The sequence below is a fragment of the Neopelma chrysocephalum genome, unplaced genomic scaffold (assembly GCF_003984885.1).
Source record: "Neopelma chrysocephalum unplaced genomic scaffold, ASM398488v2 Primary Assembly neopelma1_116, whole genome shotgun sequence".
In the NCBI taxonomy this organism is placed as follows: Eukaryota; Metazoa; Chordata; class Aves; order Passeriformes; family Pipridae; genus Neopelma; species Neopelma chrysocephalum.
In genome coordinates this window covers 827,054-846,987 of record NW_020897778.1, presented here as the reverse complement: position 1 = coordinate 846,987, position 19,934 = coordinate 827,054, and the positions used below count along the sequence as shown (strand labels likewise).

Genomic DNA, 19,934 nt, shown 5'->3' with positions numbered 1-19,934 from the left:
CTGAAAAATAACACAGGGTCAAGAAAAAGTATTGGATTTTGATTTATCTCTAATAACAAAAATAAATCCAGGTATCATTTATATGTTTCAGGTTTGGAAAAAAATAACTATTTGCAAACTTGCTTGAGGCTGAAAAATAACAACTTTGCCCAGCTAAATCTAAATCATGTTACTCCCGTGTTAAAATACCAGATTCAACATCCACACAGGCTTCCTCAAAAGATGGACTTTGATTTAGCAGCTCATTTTGTTACCTATCTGTTTTAAAAATAATTCATATAAACCAGTATACAAAACCTACTGTTTTATGTTTGTGTTATACACAAAAATCTATTCTTGGAATGATATGAAAGTGATCCACAATATTGACAAAATCGGAGGAGCCCTATGAACATGTGAAGCCGTCCTGACCAAGTTTTGTCACAGTGTGACTCAAACTGTATGTGCTCAAATTTGGCTTCTGTTCCTATAAGGTTGATGAGACTTATGAACAAACATACATAGTGAATACAGCAGAAGCCAGGCTTGGAACATGTTCACATAGCAAGGAAATTAGTGTTAAAACAATGATACTGATCCTTCAGTATCTCCTCATAACACAGTAAGGACGAGATCAGAGAAAAATGGGCAGCTGAAAGTTAAACTATTCCATTTCCTATCTATTTTGACAACAGTTCTCAGGGTAGATTCATGTGTAAGAAGAGTATGAACCATGCACTAAATTTTCATCAGTAAAACCATCTCCATTGCTGGCACTTCGTATCCTGCTTGCAGTGTTTTTAAATACATTATGTTTATTTTCATCCTGTTCAAAGCCGGATACAAGCGTGTTTCAAAACCCACTCAAGTACAAACCCACTACTTTTTGTGGTAAGTGGATCAGAGCCACAGCACTTCACAGGGTTTGGGATGTTTTTATTCTCATTTTTCCCTTAACAAATACCACTGTCATTGTTTCTGATGAGGAAGAACTATGAATACCCCAAAGTGTCACTTAGAGGCTGCCATTTCACAACTGTTTAAGTTCCTCTAGCTCATATTGCAGTCTCATTTAGTGCCACATAGAAATATTCTTCATCTCAGTACTAAAAATAAGGTTGAATAAGAGGAAAAACCTAACATTACTTAAGAAACTTAAATTTTCAGGGTGAGAGTGAGGAAAAACACTCTGAGAATATTGCTAGAGATGGTCGCACTGCTGCTCTGGCTTTGTTCTCTGGATAAATCAGGCCTTCAGTCTCTTCAGAGAGTTTAACCTGCATTTCATCCACAACCAACTTGCTTATTAGGAGACATTTTCAAAGTCTGATGAAAGGAATTCAGCCACTCCAGTGTTCTCAAATGTTCAGTGTATGTTCAACATAAGCCTCTCCTAATCTCCAGTTGGGAGCCAGCACGGAGTGACTCGGATCCCTCTGGCTTGTGGTGGTGGGTGTGGAACTGCAGCAACTGCAGCTGGGGTGTGAGGAAGGTGTGATCACCCTCCAGAGAGAGGGAACTGGGAAGGAGAGACTGAAGAGAAATCCTCGTAGCTGCTAAACCTCAGAAGGATGTTGGGTTCTTTATGGCAGCAGCAGCTTGTGGGTGGTGGGGTTTTGTGTTGGTGTTTTGTTTTGTTTTCAGGGGGAGGTGTTAGTGGAGGAGAAATGGTAGCTGAAGAAGTTGATGCATCTGATACAAAGGCCTTTTTGCCTTACTGTGAGTGAAAAGGAACTTAGTTTTTATAGGTCTGTACAGAACTTTATCCAGATGGCAAAATGCTGTAAAAAAGGTCTTGACTTGGCTTTTGAAACCAGGAGCTTATTCACTATTGTACAATACTGTACTCAAATGTTGGTGGCTGCAGAGTTATGTCTGTGAAGTAGACAGGTATCTGTGTTTTGGATTGGGCACAAAGCAATTTCATATCAAAACCAGAACGTGGGTAACTTCCTTCATATTCAGCTTATAAAAAAAGGTCCTTTGAATCAGAGAGGAACTCCAACAAGGGCTCAGCTGTCTGAGATGTACCTGCTGAAGCTCCTGCATGCAGCAGGATTGTACGACTGTCAAAGCTTCTGAATTTCAAAAGAGAAGCAGAATGAGACCAGGCGTGGGCTGCAGCTCTAATCTGTGCCTGGTAGCATCCAAGTCCTCTCCCATGAGTCACATTTCTGAGAACATCGTGGATTCTCTTTACCCTCTTGGGATTTTTTTTTTGCCCTGGACTGCAGTCTAATACTTCTTTTGCTCATCTCCCTTCTGTGAATAAAATCATTTTTAATGTGAGTTGTTAATATGAAACCTAGAAAATCCACAGTTCTGATGTAGATGCTTTCTGACATAGCTCCTATGGTTAATTTTATGTATGGCCCAGGGCTGGAAATTGCTGTTTACCCTACCTACCAAATTCATCCCTGGTGATAGCCCTGCCTTTTACTTCTACTTCTTCCTTTCTTTCTTTTTTTATATTAGGAACAGCATTTTAATCTGTGATTCTGTCTTCTTGTGAGGCTGATAACCTGACAAACCTGCTGAAGTTTTCTTTTTCCTTCTCCAAGTTAGACCATCATGAGAATTACTGGCTTTATTCTTTCGCTGTCCTGCCTTCCTCTCCTACTCTTTTCCATTTGGACCACTCTTTGATGCTCTTCCTGCATCATGTTGCTCTTTCCTCTCATGCTTTCATTGAGCTGCTGTCTCGGAACTCCCTTATGCTGTTCTCTCTTCAGTGAATCTTCTATATTTCTTCTTTGCCTTTATCTCCTCTTGGTAACTTGCTGCTCCTGCAAACTCATTCAATCTATGGCTGTTTTTCTGTTTTTCCATTCACCGAGGTTCCTTTGATTTGTTCTCTGTGAAACATTACTCATTCTCTGTTGCTTAGTTCCCAACTTTAACTATCATATTGCCAGTCCTCTTCCCCCAAGCTCTCACCGAGCCTTTCTGGGAATTCAGTGTTTGTTACTTCTACTGAAACAGTTTCTTCTGTTTTGCTTTCTTCCTTCCGAAACCTTTTGCTCTGCCTCTCCCAGCAAGCTCCATCTTGCCAACTTTACGGTCCTGATTCCCTCTCAACAATGTCCTTTTTCTAGCAAAGCCATTCTTATGATGTCTGATCAAGGGGACTTCTTCCACTATGGATTTATTCTCTCCTCTTTTTTTCCTCCTAGTGTAGTTAAATTCCATATGTGCAGACCCATCTTTACAGCTTCTGACTCAATCTTTTCCCACTGGTCTTTTTTTTTTTTTCCTTCTGTGTGCAGATTTCTGATTTTCTGCCAGTGTGATATAGTAAGATGTGCCCATCTGCTCTTCTCACCTCATCTTTCCTTCCTCTACTGCTGTCTCTTCCCTCTTCTTCTCATGGATACAGGAATTTCTCGCTTCCTGTGTTTACATACCATTCAGTTTGCCCTAGAAATCCTACCTAGCTTCTATGACTTTACTCTCCCCTTCTTTGCCTTAATTTTTGCCTCTCATCTGGTTCTTTCTCTGAAAACGCAAAAGCAGAACAATTGTGATATATTTCTGTTAAGAATCTCCAAGATGCTTTCTTACACATCATCACAGATAAAACTTGTCTGTTGTTTCCATGATTTCCAATTTACTGAAGCATCCTTTCCTTGCTTCTTGCTTGGCCTCGAGCTTCAATCTTTGGATCTGCACTGGCTGCTTTTCTCTATCACATTAAATAAACTTCTTGTCTTCAGGACACACTTATCTGTACCAGGCTATCCTGTTCTCACTACAGAGATTCTGATTAGCTTGTACCTGTCACTGGAACAGCCTAAAACAAGCATGGTTTTACTCTGTTATGTGACCTTTTACGCACAGGATGAGAAACTTTCTTTTACAAGGCTGCACTGTTACCCTATTTCAAGTCCTTCTTTAACATAGTTTTGCTATAACTACCAAAATGTCCTTATCTTTCATAAGTAGTGTGCAATAAGGTTGAATGATGATGTGAAATTTGCCGCTATATTCATGACCAAACCCAATGTTTACCAGTGCTTTTCTTTATGTAACAAAATAATCTCCTTAGGTTCTGTAAGATCGATGAAACAGCAGCCCTGTGGTATGGGAGTCAGCTCTTGAATCACCCACATAAGGGTTATGATAAAAGCTAAACAGCAACTCTAATGAAGACATAACCTACACCACTGTCATCCCCCGAGGTGCTTACACAGCACTCAGTGGGTACTGCATTTTGTTTGGTGCTTTCCTACACATTTTTAAACGAGTCTGATGTTTGTGTGTCCCTAAAGCAGATGTTCTGGGTGTTGGTTCTTCTCGCCCTTGTCCAGCAGCCAGGATTTCTGCACACCCACTGTTAGACCCTCTGTAATATTCTTGTTCTTGTAATGCTTCTTTAGGGAAGTCCAAAGGTCACCTCTAAACTGGCTGCTGTGGCAGAGTCTGGGCTCAGTGAAGCCGCTGGGAAGCACCGGCAGCTCCCGGGGCAGTCCTGGCACTGCTCTGGGTTTTCAGCAACACAACTGGGAACAGAACTGGTGTATCTGTGGCTCTGTTCAAGAATCAGTCACTGTGATGTATTGGTTGAGTTGATGATGCTTTTCACTGTTTCACAGTTGGTTTTGGATGTTGCTAAAACAGGTCATGATTTGAATACCTATCAGGTGTTTTAGGTATTAATGCTTTATTTTTCCTTCCTTGTCTTTCAGATTTCAATGATTGTCTAAAGAGAATGTCAGTAATGTCTGCGGCCAGTTCTAAAACAACCTTTTTCTGTAATAAATAGGCTTTAATCACCATACATTAAACACTAAACTAATTTCTGTGAATGTATTTCAACCTTGTATTTCTAATGCATGAATGTCTGGGACTCCTTCTGGCTGCTCTCCTGGATTCAAAAATCTGGACCAATTTTCCTATTCCTTTTAAGCCTCAGTTCCTCATTCTCTCTCAGAAAAAACCCAACCAGAAAAGCCTGCTTAGTAGAGCACTTGACTTCTCCCCCAGTAAACTACCTTGGGTATTTCCTGATATATCACAGTCCCTCGTGTCTTCTCTTTGGTTAATAGCATAAGAAGTGACTGAAAGTTTAAACCTGCAGAAATAAGGTTTTGTTAAAGTACAGGAATCCTCAGTGGATGTGTACAATCATTAGGGACTGATTACAGTAGGTTGGCTTACACTTGAAAGTCTGAGATGTGTCCTGTGCCACTTCTGCCTACATTGACTTGCCTTTGCTTTTACACGGGCACGTGTTTGAACAGGCGGGTCCAACACCTTCAAACTCTGGGATAAGTAAGGAGAAAGAAGTGATCAGAATCAATAAGCTGGGAAAGTATAGCTTGGGTAAGGTTTTGCTTTTTTCCTCTGATAGTGCATGTTCTGTAATACTGAATTGAATGTCAGTCCTGAATTAGCAAAGATTGCCAGCAACTGTAACCAAATTTGCTGTGGAAAGCTTGCTGCAACCTTTTCAACTTCACTTTATTTTCTTAAATTAGTACTACTGGGGAAAAAATTATATGTATCATCTGGCTACTGGGATGAAAATACGGTAAAGACCCAAATAAGATTAGGCTCCCAAAGCTCTGTGTGTGTGTGGGCTGGTGGTCATGAAGCTAAATTATCAGACTACTGGTACCACTTGCATTTGAGGGATAATACAGCTTTGTGCCGACAATTCCAGCTGAAATTCCTGCTGCCAGCAGCACACAGTATACACAGTGCTGTGCTGCCTGTGACAGTCACAGCCCTTGGCTTTATTCTTGGCCTGGGAACCAGCTCCTTTCTACAGGATCGGGGGGAAACATCTCTCAAAGCAGGTTCTGTAACTCTGCGTTCCACGATGACGTGTCAGTAGCTTAATGCATCCAGAGACAATACTTGGATCTTTCCTTATGGAAATGTTTACAACTGAATTGTGGTGGTGTGTCATTCTCCTTCCCTATCCCTCCCCTCCCCTGGCTGCCGTTACTCGGGAACACGATGAGAAAAGAGGTGTGTGCTTCTGATTACACACAGATCAGAGGGATCAGGAGTGATGGGTGGGGGCAAAGAGCAAGCCTGGATCAGAAAACAACAATAAAGACTGGTTTTATTGGCTATAAACGGGTGGCCAGAGGAACATGCTGGCACTAAACAGCCTGCTCAGGTAAATGGGCTTCAACAGTTTGATATAATAACCAGTGCAGCATTTTGTTCAAGTATCCTTCCCACTCCAGAAATTACCCGTGTAGCATTCCCTGCTCCTTTGATAATGGAAATAACCACTGTTAGCTCAGGACTGGGGGCATGTTAATTTTATTTTGGGGGAAAAACAACCTATTTTAATCACAACAAGACAGCCCATCTATGTCATGAGATTTAACAAGTATGTTTTCTTAACATTTTGAGCAGCTTCAATTGTCAGCAGAAGGCAGATGTATTAGTGTAGATACACGTGTACAGTATAATCTGGTCATTCAAATAATGAGATTTCTTTAAACAAGCTTTACACAAGTGTGCACAGTGAAAGGAAGAACAGGGCTTTCCATTAGAGTAACTGAAAAGACTCTTAGCTAATTAGAAGCTTACAGCCACGAAACACTGGCATGTTTAATATGAAATCAGAATCAGAACAAATTCTAGACTGCCTTATTTTCTGAGTGTATTCCAAGAAAAAGTAAACCTGGTGAGAGGAAGTTCATCTGTATGTAGCCAGGACAGTAAACTGTAGTAATGTAATAGTTTGTGGAGTTATTATCTTCCTGAATTTTAAAAGGTAATGACTGTGACTGTGGAAGATCTTTCTGCTGTACATGGGAAAACTTATTCAAATAAATCAAACTTTCTTACTGTAGTGACTATTTGAAAATAGCGTCTACTACTCTGCTTTACAAAGCAATGTGATCACCTCATTGTATTACTACTTGAAATAGTGATAACCAAATATCATTGCAATGTGTGCAATAGGAATGACTAGAAGCTAAAACAACCCGAAATTCAGGAGTGTAGAACTCATGTTTACATACTCCTGGTCTTTCCTACAATAAGGAGATCCTACTCCCTCTTCTTCTGTGTTAAACATGTTAATGATGGCAAACAGAATAGTTGAGATGTAAAACATTGTGGGACATGAATGATGCATGTGAGTGTGTTGTAGAAATCTACAGTAGGAAATACTCTATACAATGTATGAGCTGAATGAAAAGAATAATTTTGCCTTGAAAGTGTCTTTCTACCAAACCATTTGTTATTAGTGTTTTGAGGCCAATAACACAAAGTTTAAAAAAGATCTGCTTGTCTAATAAAGGCATAAAATCTCCAGATTTATCCTAAGTACTGGTGCATTTTGGAAGGAATCTGTCCTCTTGCTGCTTGTTGCTAGCAAGCCCCTTTTGTTCAGGATGAAACTAGAACAAAGAGAGGAGAGGGAGTCCCATTTGTGCTTCTGGCAAAGTTTTTCATCTGTAATCACAGAGGTGCACAGACAATGTCATAAAGAATTCAACAGGTGGTTTTCTCAATGACATGAACATGAAGCCTCCAATGATGAGGACTTAAAGGAAAACCAGTTTGAAATGTTCTGAACGTGTCAGAATAAGCATGTTTAATAGAACCAACTCTAATTTTTATATAAGTAAAATAAGAATCTGGCCTGATATCTAATACAGTAATTTAATTCTGTCTGCGTGGCTGGAAAGTTACATTAAGAAACAGCTTCCTCAACTCTTAATTTTTCATATTCTTTGACCATTGAAAAAAGTCAATTATTTCAAGAAAGCACAACTTCTCATTTGGGAGAGTTTTCCTTTCTGCATCTTCAGAGTAAGTAAAGTTGTGCTAATTACCATTCTAGTAATGTGTATATGCCATTATTTTAATTTTCCGCTGCTTAATCTGTTCTTCTTGTGCTAATGGCCTTCTGACTTGCAAAGAGAAGTAAGAAAAAGACAGCTGATATTAAGACTCTCTTGTAGAATTTTAGACCAGGTAATAGCAATACATGGTGCATTTGAGGCAAGGGATTTATGTGTCTTTAAATTTAAGATACTCAGAATGCTTCAATTGTTCCTATAGTGTGGTCCATCCAGGCAAAGACCACAGATCAGCACTTCAGACTGTCATGTAGAGGTGACTCCATGTGCTGACTGGATAATTAGAACAACTCAGAGTAAGATTGTCATGGTTAATTAGACAGTTAGGTACATGAGGTTGCAAGCAGTTGTAGTTTAATTTCTTCTCTCACAGAAGCCAGGGGTTCAACATCTGGCTTGGATCATTCTGTCCCTCTTCTACTAGCGTGGAATACGTATTTTACTGCATTGTCACATCTACATCACAATGCTGGTAAGTTCAAGCAGGAAAAATTTCTAAAGGCTTTTAGGGCAACTTTGAAAATGGCATTTGAGGGACTTAGGTTTATTAAAATGTAGGAGGAATTTTATTTCTTTAGTTGACTCTGAAACTTGTCTTAAGCCAACCTCTGAGAGTGTCTCAATGTATTTTAGTTTGTGAAAATACTCCCTGGAGACCTTCTGGACAAAAAAAACCAGAGAGCAAGAGAGGTGCCAAAGTGGGCAGGGCCCGCAGGAAGGAGTGACATCTGTGATTCTGCTGCCCACTGTGCTCAGAGCTTGGGGGGAGCAGCAAGTCCTTCCTAGAAAAGAGGCAGATTATCCCCAATCAGTTATTTATTATGTGTTTTCCCTCTGTGAAAGGTAACTGCTTCCTGCTGTTGCCTTCTGCAGAGTTCCAACTAGCAGGCTTAACCCCTAATTTGGGAAGGAATAATTGCTCTAACAGTCACTGAAAAGCTGTCAGCCTTGCCTGGGATGGAGTTTCCTGTGCTTTTGTATGAAAAATTCACCTTGTAGTCACTGTTCACTTTTCCTGTATCTCAGAATTTCCTGTATTGAAAATGGAAGAGAGGAGGCTTAATAACACTTAGCTTGGCTATGGAAAGGAGCTTCCAAAGTTTATTGTAGTAGAGCATCTCTTTATTGATGAAGCAGGATGCAGGCAGTGTGTTAAACAGTGTGCTCTCCAAGGGGAAAAAAAGATCTGTTACTGTATTCTGCAAAGATCAGTAACTCTTCCTTTTACAAAATCATGAAGCAAAGTTAATCAGCTTGCTTTGCTTCCTAATTTAGTTATTTAAATGTTCAGTGCAAATAAAGAAGATGAAAGAAAACTCAGGAGGACATCTGTCCAGTACAAGATATTGATATAAATAGAGAGACTGTGAAAAGTAGTTGTGAATCTGTTTTGTTTTCTACTTCAGAAAAAACAGTTGGAACAGGACTGTGCAGGAAAAGCACTGCCATAAGCTCTTGCTGAGGGAGAAATTGGGGCACAGCTCAGCACTTTGTTTTCATGTAGGTTTAGATAATAAAACACAGAAGGCTGAAAGGGAGATTTGGTTTACTATTGTTCAGAAACCACATTTCTTAGGTCTCCAAGCCTCAGCTGGCCCTGTGTTTTTACTATAATTTTAGATATTTGCTTTTCCTTACATATTTTTCTACCTGTTTGACATAATGACAGGTTTAGAAGCCTAGAAAAGGAGAAAGTGAGTGGCTTGCTGCAAGGACTGGAGTCTCTCATTTCATTCATTTCTTTTCTCATTGTTTGGCAGGTGGAAAGCACAGGTTTACAGAGCTGAACTGGATCAGCTGAAGAAGTGGGGAAAGAGAAACAAAACAAGTACAGGACCAGTGAAAAGAGCTTCAGCTTTGTCTCACAGCATCACCACAGCAACCAGAGAATACAATCAGAGGACAAGGGCTAGAGCAGAGAAGGTGACAGTGTGGCTCCCTACCTTCAGGCAGAAGGCAGCCAAATAATTATGCAGAACAGAAAGGGATATTTGATGGTTCTGGACAAACTGTGGCAGAGGGAAGAGCCCCGTCATTAACAGGAATGTGCCCCAGTTTATGCACTGGCAAAGGGAGTGCCATGAGATCTACTGAAGAGACTATTTCTGTGGTTGCATATCTCCATGTGTTTGCCCCTCTGCTGGCACTGAATTAGGTGGCTGGAGGCACCGTGGACCAACAGGTTCTGGGAAGTGACCTTTTTTCCCGTTCACGGTGTACCTGGCACGAGAACTGAAAGACACTGCAGGTCTTTGTTCAGAGAGGCAAAAAGAGCGAGCCAATCTCCAGCCCTTCCCTTCCATCCCTGCCTGCTGTACCATGGGATGTCGGCAAAGCTCTGAGGAGAAAGAGGCAGCGCGGCGGTCCCGGAGGATTGACCGCCACCTGCGCTCTGAAAGCCAGCGCCAGCGAAGGGAGATTAAACTCCTCCTCCTGGGTACCAGCAATTCTGGGAAGAGCACGATCGTAAAGCAGATGAAAATCATTCACAGCGGCGGCTTTAACTTGGAGGCCTGTAAGGAATACAAACCTCTGATTATCTACAACGCCATTGACTCTCTCACACGGATCATCCGGGCTCTGGCCACCCTTAAGATAGAATTCCACAATCCCGACAGAGCGTATGATGCCGTGCAGCTCTTTGCCCTGACGGGCCCGGCTGAGAGCAAGGGTGAGATCACCCCGGAGCTGCTGGGGGTGATGAAGCGGCTGTGGGCAGACCCCGGCGTGCAGGAGTGTTTCTGCCGCTCCAACGAGTACCACCTGGAGGACAACGCCGCCTACTACCTGAACGACCTGGAGCGCATCGCGGCGCTGGACTACATCCCCACCGTGGAAGACATTCTGAGGTCTCGGGACATGACCACGGGGATTGTAGAAAATAAGTTCACCTTCAAAGAGCTGACTTTCAAAATGGTGGATGTGGGTGGACAGAGATCCGAGCGCAAAAAATGGATCCACTGTTTCGAGGGGGTTACAGCAATAATTTTCTGTGTGGAGCTGAGTGGGTATGACTTGAAGCTGTATGAAGATAACCAAACAGTAAGTGCACCCTCTGCTCCTTGTTTCCTTGCCTTCTCTTCCTTTCCCCCTCACCAGTATTTTGCCTTTTTTCTCCCCCTCCTCCCTACCCTCCCAAGGCAATAATCTCCGAGTTCCCAGCCCTTTATTTCCTTTCCCTCACCCTCAATCTTTAGGAAAAAGCCAAAAGCTATGATTCCTTTATTTGGATAGTTTCCTCCACTGGACAGAAGGAGTTATTGAATGTTACTGTTGGGAAATGGAGGTGCTGATTTATTATTTTTTTGTGCCTTTTAGCTAAATGTTTGCCTGGTTTAGTGTTCCTTCAAACACCACTTTAAAGGTAGGCAGTAGTGACACCCTGGTCTACAGGGATGGTTCATTTGGACATCATGTTTGTGGGTCCTGGGAAATTTTGGAGCTCAAATAGTAGTAAGTAAGATTTTTTCCCCCCTTTTTTCCAGGATTTTCAATCAGAATTTGAGACTAAATTAATTTTAAAAAGTAATAAAATTTGTTTTTGAATTAGAATGAAACTGTTATCAATTTATTTTTAAATATTTTTAAAATGGTCTTTGACTGTTTTGGTTATATGGCCAATTTGCCCTGTCCAAAGAACAGCTGTTCCTGTTTAATACCCTTTACTGCTGTTCCCCTCTGATTTTCACAGCAGGCAAGTACAGTATCTATGGCACACATATAAATACTTATGCATATGCAAATGTGTTTGCTATCACTTTGAGGTTGCCTGAGTTAAACTTCATAGGGTTTCACTTGATCTTATTTTTTTTTGACAGCCTTGTAAAATGTGGTGTTTAAGAGAAGCCATGGTGTGTGTATTTATGTTTGAAAACAGCTGCCTTTCAGGAAGAATTAAAATCTATGCTGTAAAATTGGGAAGTTAACCTTAAAATGATGCTACTTCTCTCGTACTCCTTTACACACCTTCAGCTGTAAACATGTAGAAAACTTGTCCACCAATATCAGCTCCTGGAGTATTCCAGAACTCCAGAGTCCTTGTTCTGTCACAGCAGGTATGTTGTGTAAGTGGTGTTGAGGAGGAAATTGTTCCAAGACATTTTTATATTTATATTTTATTTCTAATGGGATCTCAGATTACAGAAGGCGACCTTTCAGCCAGGTCTGACGATCTGGTTTGGGCAGTCCTCTCTGGAAGAGGGTTACTAATCAGCCTTAACTGTTGTTCTTGAACCAACCTAAGCCTGATAACACTTTTCAGAAATACTTGAATTTTACTGTAAATGAAATATGCATTATGAGTACTAAATCTTTTACAAAGATTTTTCTTATTAGAAAGGAGCTAAGTGATGAGTTTGAGAAGCAGTAGTAGAAGGTCATGAGAAATATCAGGCCAGGGAAATTTATTTTTAAGAAAAAAGAATTGTTACCTAATTTTAGTAGCTTTGAGTTTGCTTAGATCTTTCTTTTGTACCTCCCTCATTGTCTCCATGTGGCCGTTCTATGAATATGGAATTCTTTCTTAGATGATTTTTGCAAAGATATTTCCAATAGTCCTTGTTGGCACTGTTTGAATTGGCCCTTTCTTGTTGGTATAGCTTATCATGTATATAATATTTCCCTGTTCTTCTGTTCTGTTGTGATTTTACAGCTTATAAACTGCATTTCCATTTTCTTCTCTGTGCTATTCTGGTGAACCATTCCACTGTCCTACACGTGGACTTGCACTTCATTATCTGGAGATTCTTGTCTTGACATTAGTGCCCTCCTATTGTAACAGATTTGCAGATCTGATTTTTGTTTAGTAACCTCCTCTTGACATGAGAGAAGCATTGCCCCTAATTCTTTCTCTTCATTTAGAGATATACTAGGAAAAACATGTCTTTTTTATATCTAGACCCTGACTAGGAGTTAGTTGGTTTCTTGCAATTCTGTAGACTTTGTCTGCCTTGCTCTTCAGATTTAAAAATGGAAAAGAACTAGGTCAAAGGGAAAAAAATCAATGTACTTTGAAAAATCCTTATGGATGCAGCTCCATACAGGACCAACATTGATACCTACATTGGTACATCACCAGAATTGCAACACTGAGACTGCCACCCCTGAGGAAAGCCCTACAAATGATAGTCTTGCAGAGTCTAAAATGCTTCCTGGTGTAGTATCTATGGTGAAGAGAACTGTTAAATAAAAACTAGTCCACTGCCAAACATAACTTACTGCTTGAGAGAGTGTGTAAGAATCTGGCTGGTTTCTAAACTGTGAAAGCTGAGCAATGATCTGCAGGAATACGATCCCCTCAGTGATCCTGCTGACAGAAGTGGGTAAATGCTATGCACGAGCTCTGCCTTTACTGAAGATGCATTAAAATAATGATTGACAAATATGGTAAAAAATGAGGGGAAAGCTCAGTTGTGCATATGGTGGTTCTGATTGTGGCTGACTCAGGAGGTCTGCTCAGGGTGACATCGCTGTGGTGACACTGATGTGCATAAGGGAGAAGGAAAATAATGCCCTAACTATCAGTTGCCTGGACAACTTTTCCTTTGAGTGTAATTTTAAGTGACAAGTTAAACTTTATAGTCCTGAAAACAAATGACAGAAGGGGAAGGCGGAATTTTTCTGGGGCTTTTGTCTTTCTCCTGCTACGCTTTATTCTGGTAAACGTCCCTTGCAGGCCCAAAATCACCTAAACTGGCAGTGTGTAAACCTGGACAAACCAGTATTTTGCCTTGTCAGTTTAACATGTGATATTTAACTGCTTACTAAAGAGTAAGATAGTGAAAACTGTAATTCTTCTTTTTTTTTCCTCCACCTTGTGAGCTTTCTTCTGTCACTCTGTCACAACATTTTTCCTGCTTATTTAGGGTTATCTGCAAATGTGGTCTGGGTTTGGTTTCATTTCCACAGTGTCTTTGGAGGTTTTTTCCTACACAGCATAATAAATACAGCTGGATCTTTCCACGCACCATACCTGGGTAGCATGACTCAGCTGGGTAACAGCTGCTGCTTCTGCTTTTGACACAGTGGCAAAATTGGTTTGCAAAGTACCTTTGGAATGCTGCTGATTTATTGCAAGATTATTATTCCTGACCAGCACTCTGAGGAGGTTGCCTTCAGTTTTTATATCCCCATGCTGATTTCTTCTCTGTTCTATCAAATAAATTAGTTTTCATGGTCCTTAGCAGCTGATTGACCCATTCTGTCTTTTATTATATATTAAGATGTCATCTCTGGCCTTTCATAATGTCAAATTATCAAGTGATCTTTTTTTTACCTTCTTACATGTTGCATCCTGCGCTTAGGAGGAGTTACCCATTAATATCTAAGTGTCTCATCTTTATTTAAATTTCTTCTGAAATTAATATGTGCTAGAGAATGTTAAATAATCTGTGTTCTCTAATGTTAGTGCTCCTGCCTCTCACCCTGAAAAGGATCCTTGCAGTTTGTTTGCAGCCTCCCCACCTGCCCTGTGCACTCAGTTTTGTGGTTCAGGCCTGCTTTACATTCTTATGGATGGCTTTCAATTTTCTTCTACAGTCTACAGCTGCAACAGGGTTTGAGACTGTTAGAAACACTCTTCAAAGATGCAATAATAAAGTAAATAATGAAATGAGTTTCACATGAATGTGTGCTTGAGAATTCATGAGGTCAGGAGTTGCAACAGATCCGCATTGTGCAGGAGATACCAAGTAAAGATTGTAAAGGTCTAAAAATTATACTAGTTTATAATTTGATAAATATGGATGTTAAAGGAAAGCTACTTGCAGGTAATGAATAATTTTTATTCCCTTTCTTACAGCCATTGAAAATGAATGGAAAAATGACATTTTAGGCTTTTTGAGGCTATTTTTTTAGTATAGCATCTTGTTAAAAAGGAGGTGCAGATGAAAAAAGACAATGCAGCAACAAACAGTTCAGCCTGCAGTTGGCCTCATGCAACTCTGATTGCTGGGGTCATAAAGGAACCTCTCAATTATCCAGTAATAACTGAGAAGCCTTCTGATATGCTAACTGTATGCATTTTGAACAGAAATCCTGTTTCTCACAGGAAATTTTTTATCAAGTAAACAACATTGTTAACATTTTTTTCTTCTTTTTTTTTTTTCTTCCCTGAAGCCAAATACTTAAGGAGCTTATTTACCATTCCTGATACTTCAGCTTTTTGAGTAATACAGTGTATTAAACCTCCTTTCTGGCAGGCAGCTCTTTTCCTGCAGCACTAAGAATAACAGTGAGGACAGAGGGGAAATTGTGCTTCGTGTGTCCAGATCCTTTTTAACACCTGTGATTAGCAGTGGTAAAAACCATGTCAGCAAAGGTCTTTCTGACAAAATAAGTCTCTTGGGAATCTGAGAAAAAGATTGACCTAAACTGTTCAGGTGCTCTCAGTTTCCTGTGAAGCTTTTCCATTTCCAGATTTTTCATAGTGAGGTTTGTGTGGGAGCAGAGCCTGGATGACTTCAGCATTCATGTTGTAATCTGTCAGCACTGCAAATGGAATTCTAACCTTGCCTTTTTTTTCACTTAAGAAAGCAATAGATATACAGTCCCTTACCAAAGTTTGCTTTCATATAGTGTTCTATCACAATTTCAGCCTGAAGACTTGTATCCAGGCATGCATCTTCTAAAATATGGAACCAGCAGTAAAATAACAAATGTACATAACACAAAATGATCAATCAACTCCCAATCTGCAGTTCTTTTTACTAGTCTTTCAAGTCTGAAGACTTATTTTTGGTCGCATTGTTCACTCTAATTGTGCACTTCTTATATGGAGATCCTCACATAGAACATGTGGGAAAGCAATTTTCCATATTTTGGACTTATTACCATACCCTGAACTTTATATTCCATGTAACTTCAGACACTAACAGTAACTTTATATGCAAATAATTCTGGCTGTATTTTACTGAATTATTTCCTCCAATTAAAAAAAAAGTCACAAATATGATAACGTGTCACACTATGGAATATAAAAAATAGACTCATCTAATGTCATTGTATGATTGGATGAAGATGCCAGTATCAGGTTGTAAAAGCCTGCAAAGTGTGCTGTGAGGCTTAATGTCAATAGACTAATTCCTAAGACAAAGGGATATTGAAACCTAAAGATAAATAAGTATTTTTGTAGAGCAGTGGGCTTAATTAAAAGAGATTAATGGGAAGAAATTCAGGGAGACAACAACATAAAGACTTTTCCCTGTTTTTGGAAAAAATGTCATGAAAGTAGTACTGTATTGCTGCAGCATTCCTGCAAGGGACCTACTGAGTGGTGTTTGTCTGCTTTGGTATCCAGTGCTGGTTGTCAGCCTTGTCTGAATTAGGTGACTAAACTTCCCAGTGTATTTTGGTAACCAGGGAATGGCTTAAGGCCCCCTGTGACAAATGCCTGGCAGATGATGTAACCCTCTGGCTTTGGTCTCTGTGAGTGGCTGTGTTCACAACTCCCAGACGAGGTGAGGTGTCACTGCCACAAAAACACTGAGGTGGGTTGTGTTTAGAAACCTTGAGCCCACCCAGTGGGTAGAGAAGTGTTGATATCACCTCTCATGTGAGCAGTCTGTTGTCTACGTTAAAATCACAGTGAATAGGAACATGTCAATACAAAAAGAAAAAGAAAATTCCACCCTGGTCTGGAAAAACAGCCACTTTGGGCTATTTTTGGAACTGTATAAGCTGTAACAACTCTCTGCGGTACACCAGCCCTGGAGAGAGCAGTGGAGTCCAATTAGCTTTAAAAACAAGCAGAAATGCTGGAACAAAGAAGGATCCTTGCTGGTTAAACAGCTTCAGAGGAGTTTTGGTGGTGGTGGATTTTTCAGAACTTTCTTCCATTATTACAAGTCCATATTTTAGGTAAACATAATCTTCTATAATTTTTTTTACCCCTAGTAATACAAGTGTAATTTGACAGATACCTGAGCTTTCTGTGTTGTATTATTGGGTTGGCAATCCAAAACCCTTTCATGATGTTAGAACGTTTCATCAGTATATGTTCCCAGTACATCCTTTTCAGTGTGTCCAGAATCCTCCCTGACTCAGAAGACAACTGGCTTTGTTTGATAATCTAGAAAACATAACTAATGGAAATGTATTCACATGTCTTATTGCTAATGTGTGAATTTAAAAGGCTCCCTGGCTGAGAAGAGCAGACACCTGAAATAGCTCTTCTACCAGTGATGCAGGTGCTGCATCCTGAAATGGAGGCTGAAGAGAATTTTTCTGGTCACTGTTACTTGGTGAAGTTGTTACCTCCCTGCTCAGAGAGCAAGAAAACAAAAGACTGAGCTGAAATTTTACTCCTGAAATGTCACAGCACTTGTTCTTGCTGGCCAGTGACCAAGTCTCTCCTATAACATTCACTCACTAAAACTATCTAGTTTAAACACTGGGAACAGAAGAACTCATAGAACATTTGACAAGGTTTAGCAAAGAATGTTGTGTGGCATGAAACAAGAAAACTGGAAGTGATTTTAAATACCAAAAGCCCTATGTGGTTTGACAGGATTAGTAACAAAGACAAACCAAAACAGTCAAATGCTACAGCTGGCAAAGTCCTGTATGAAATCTGAAAACCCCAAGTACCTGTTTTTGAAAAGCTTTGCAAGGTGAACAGCAAATACTTAATTGTATTGAAGGTGCTACTGTTAACATCATGTTACTTGCAATTTTGTTTAAAACAGTTTTCAGGAATATCTTTGGTTGTTAGACTAATGCATAGGTCACAGAACTGGAGAGCCTGGTGACCTAGGATAGAATATGCAGACACATGAAGAAATACACACCAGGACAAATAAGGGTCTTCAAAAGGCAAGTCATGCCTTGTCATAACTTGTGTCTGTTGGTTGTTGGTTTGGTGTTTTGTTGTTGTGTTTTTAAGGAATGGGGGAGTATACAGGGAGATGAATCCAGAAGCTGAAAACATTTTGGCACTTTGGAAAAACTTTTTCTGAGAGCAGCTGGGCTGCTGTGGCTTCCTCCTACCACAGTTGGGAAGGAAGGGTTGTCCTGAACAAACAGCTGATTAAAGGTGGCAGGAGGAGGATCTGATGGACAATTCTTTCAGTGTAAGGAGATAGCAGGACAAGCAGTAGATGGTCAGAAACTTAAATTGTTTAGCTTATTTCCAAATGATATTGAAAAGTTGCTGTTCAGTCTGACCTACTACTGATATTTTCAGTAGTATTTTTACTGATATTTATTTTTCTGTACTCTGCTTTAACAGGAAATTTCCCTTTTTCTTCATGCTGAAAGACTAAATCCTTGGATAAGCTTATCCTATATATCACTATTGTCCTTGGAGCTAGTCTTGGACAATGCAAGGCACAGGTATTAAACAGGTCCTATACACTTGCAGAGATGTAGTAATTTGCATTTGTTGCTGTGGTTTTACTGCTTTCAGCCTTTTTTTTTTTTATTGTGTGCTGCCAAGACTGAATACGTAACCCTGCATTTTGGAAAGATTTTTGAGTATCAAAATGCATTTTTTTAAAGCTATTAATACGCTCAGTTAAACTTTTAACTTGTCAACCAATGACAGTGTCCCCTGATTATACTTCAAAATTAGCAGACAATGAATAACTCCTCTACTCCAATTAATTCAGTTCTCTAACTCCTGTCACTTATTTTTTAGATATTTGAGCTTGATACTGTCCTTTCTTTCCATTACTGAACTGATTGAAACAACTTGCTTTCAATACACAGTCCACACATTCTCTGTGTACTTTTTCTCATTATTTACTGATTTGGTCATATATTACTTTACAAATAGGAACCAACTCCAAACTATTCATCATCAGTAGAGATAAATTATTGAGAATAGTTCAACAGAGTTTTGCATAAAATTAGAAGCAAGAATCCTTCAGTGCATTGGTTACAAGGAGAAAGCTTGTGACTAAATTGATTTCCTAGAGTATCCTGATGGGATGTCACACGTGTGTTACCCTTCCCTCAGGAAAGCCTGGCCCCTCCAGTTTAACCACCTGATGTTCTCTCCCTGTGCTGTTTCCCTGGAAACACGGCGTGGGGGGGGTCAGAGCAGTGGACAATGAGCTTCAGCCGTGTCCTGCCAAACTCCCAGTGCTTCCAGCACCCTGAGCTTTCTCTCTGCAACTCTGACATAACAATGAGAGTTTATTTCCATTAATATTTGCCCAAATCAGCTGGAATTCCACTGCTGTAAGTGTTTATGCAGCAGTGTCCTGATAATGCTGACTAGGATTGGACTTGTCAGAGCACACTAGTTTTTATAATGCCTTTTAGTAGCAGGTGTATTCCAATAGCATGGATTCTCCTGGCAGGGATACAGAGGGGATGGTTCTAAGAGCAGCCTGCATAGTGCCTGTGCTGTTCTTCAGAGATCAAATGAAAGCAGTAATTAGAAATAAATAAATAACCCCCCAACAACCCACACATGGAGAAAGGAAAGCCATCCAATTGAATCGGAAATGTGAGAGGTTAATAAAGGAGGTTAAAGATATGTTAAAAAAACCGAAATGAAAGGTTGACAAGACTAACTGCATTGTGGCTGTGCCTGAGATGGCCTGGAGGCAGTGTGCTGCAGAGCATCTGGCTCTCACTGCCGTCCAGAAATCCAGACTGAGACTTAGAGCATTTAAAAAGGTTTCAAAAGGTTAATTAGTTTTGTAGAGCTGAAAAGATTGTGCAGTACCTGCTTAGTGTATAAATACCCGAAGGAGCAAAAAATGCTCAACAGTTAAAGAAATACACAATCTAATGGAGAAAGGCAAAACAAGAACAAATGGCCAGAAGAGAGGTAAGATAAATACCAACTCAAAATAGCATTTTTTAAATTTTGGATTTTTTAGGAAGGAAGCTGAACCAGTTGGACCAGCTTTTCTGGAAGCTGAGGTTTACTCAGCTAGCCATGTCAGCCCCAGATGACCAGGCTTAGGACAGAGATAACCCAATAGATGGAAATGACCATAGTTGTGATAAATAGAAATTAAACCAAAAGATGCAATGTTTGTGATACTTTCAATTTAATATTTATTTATATAGAGATATATCCAAATTATAACTATGTTATTTTATAAATTAAATAACACAGTTCTGCTAAATCCTTCCATTTTAAGATCTCCCATCTTGATAAAGTGATTCTGT

General features: G+C 39.9%; 2 protein-coding genes across 4 annotated transcripts in view; one reads left to right on the top strand and one right to left on the bottom strand.

The window, feature by feature from the left end:
• RSPH14 (radial spoke head 14 homolog) overlaps positions 1-19,934 on the bottom strand; it is a 76,730-nt gene that overhangs the window by 27,112 nt on the left and 29,684 nt on the right. The gene's annotated exons all lie outside the window — the stretch shown is intronic.
• The window catches only part of GNAZ (G protein subunit alpha z), a 53,145-nt gene that overhangs the window by 10,883 nt on the left and 22,328 nt on the right, over positions 1-19,934 (top strand). For both annotated transcript variants that reach the window (XM_027696772.1, XM_027696773.1), the window contains one exon: positions 9,572-10,853. In XM_027696772.1, the coding sequence (XP_027552573.1) occupies positions 10,131-10,853 (723 nt within the window). In that variant the 5' untranslated portion in view covers positions 9,572-10,130. The remainder of the gene's footprint in view (positions 1-9,571; positions 10,854-19,934) is intronic.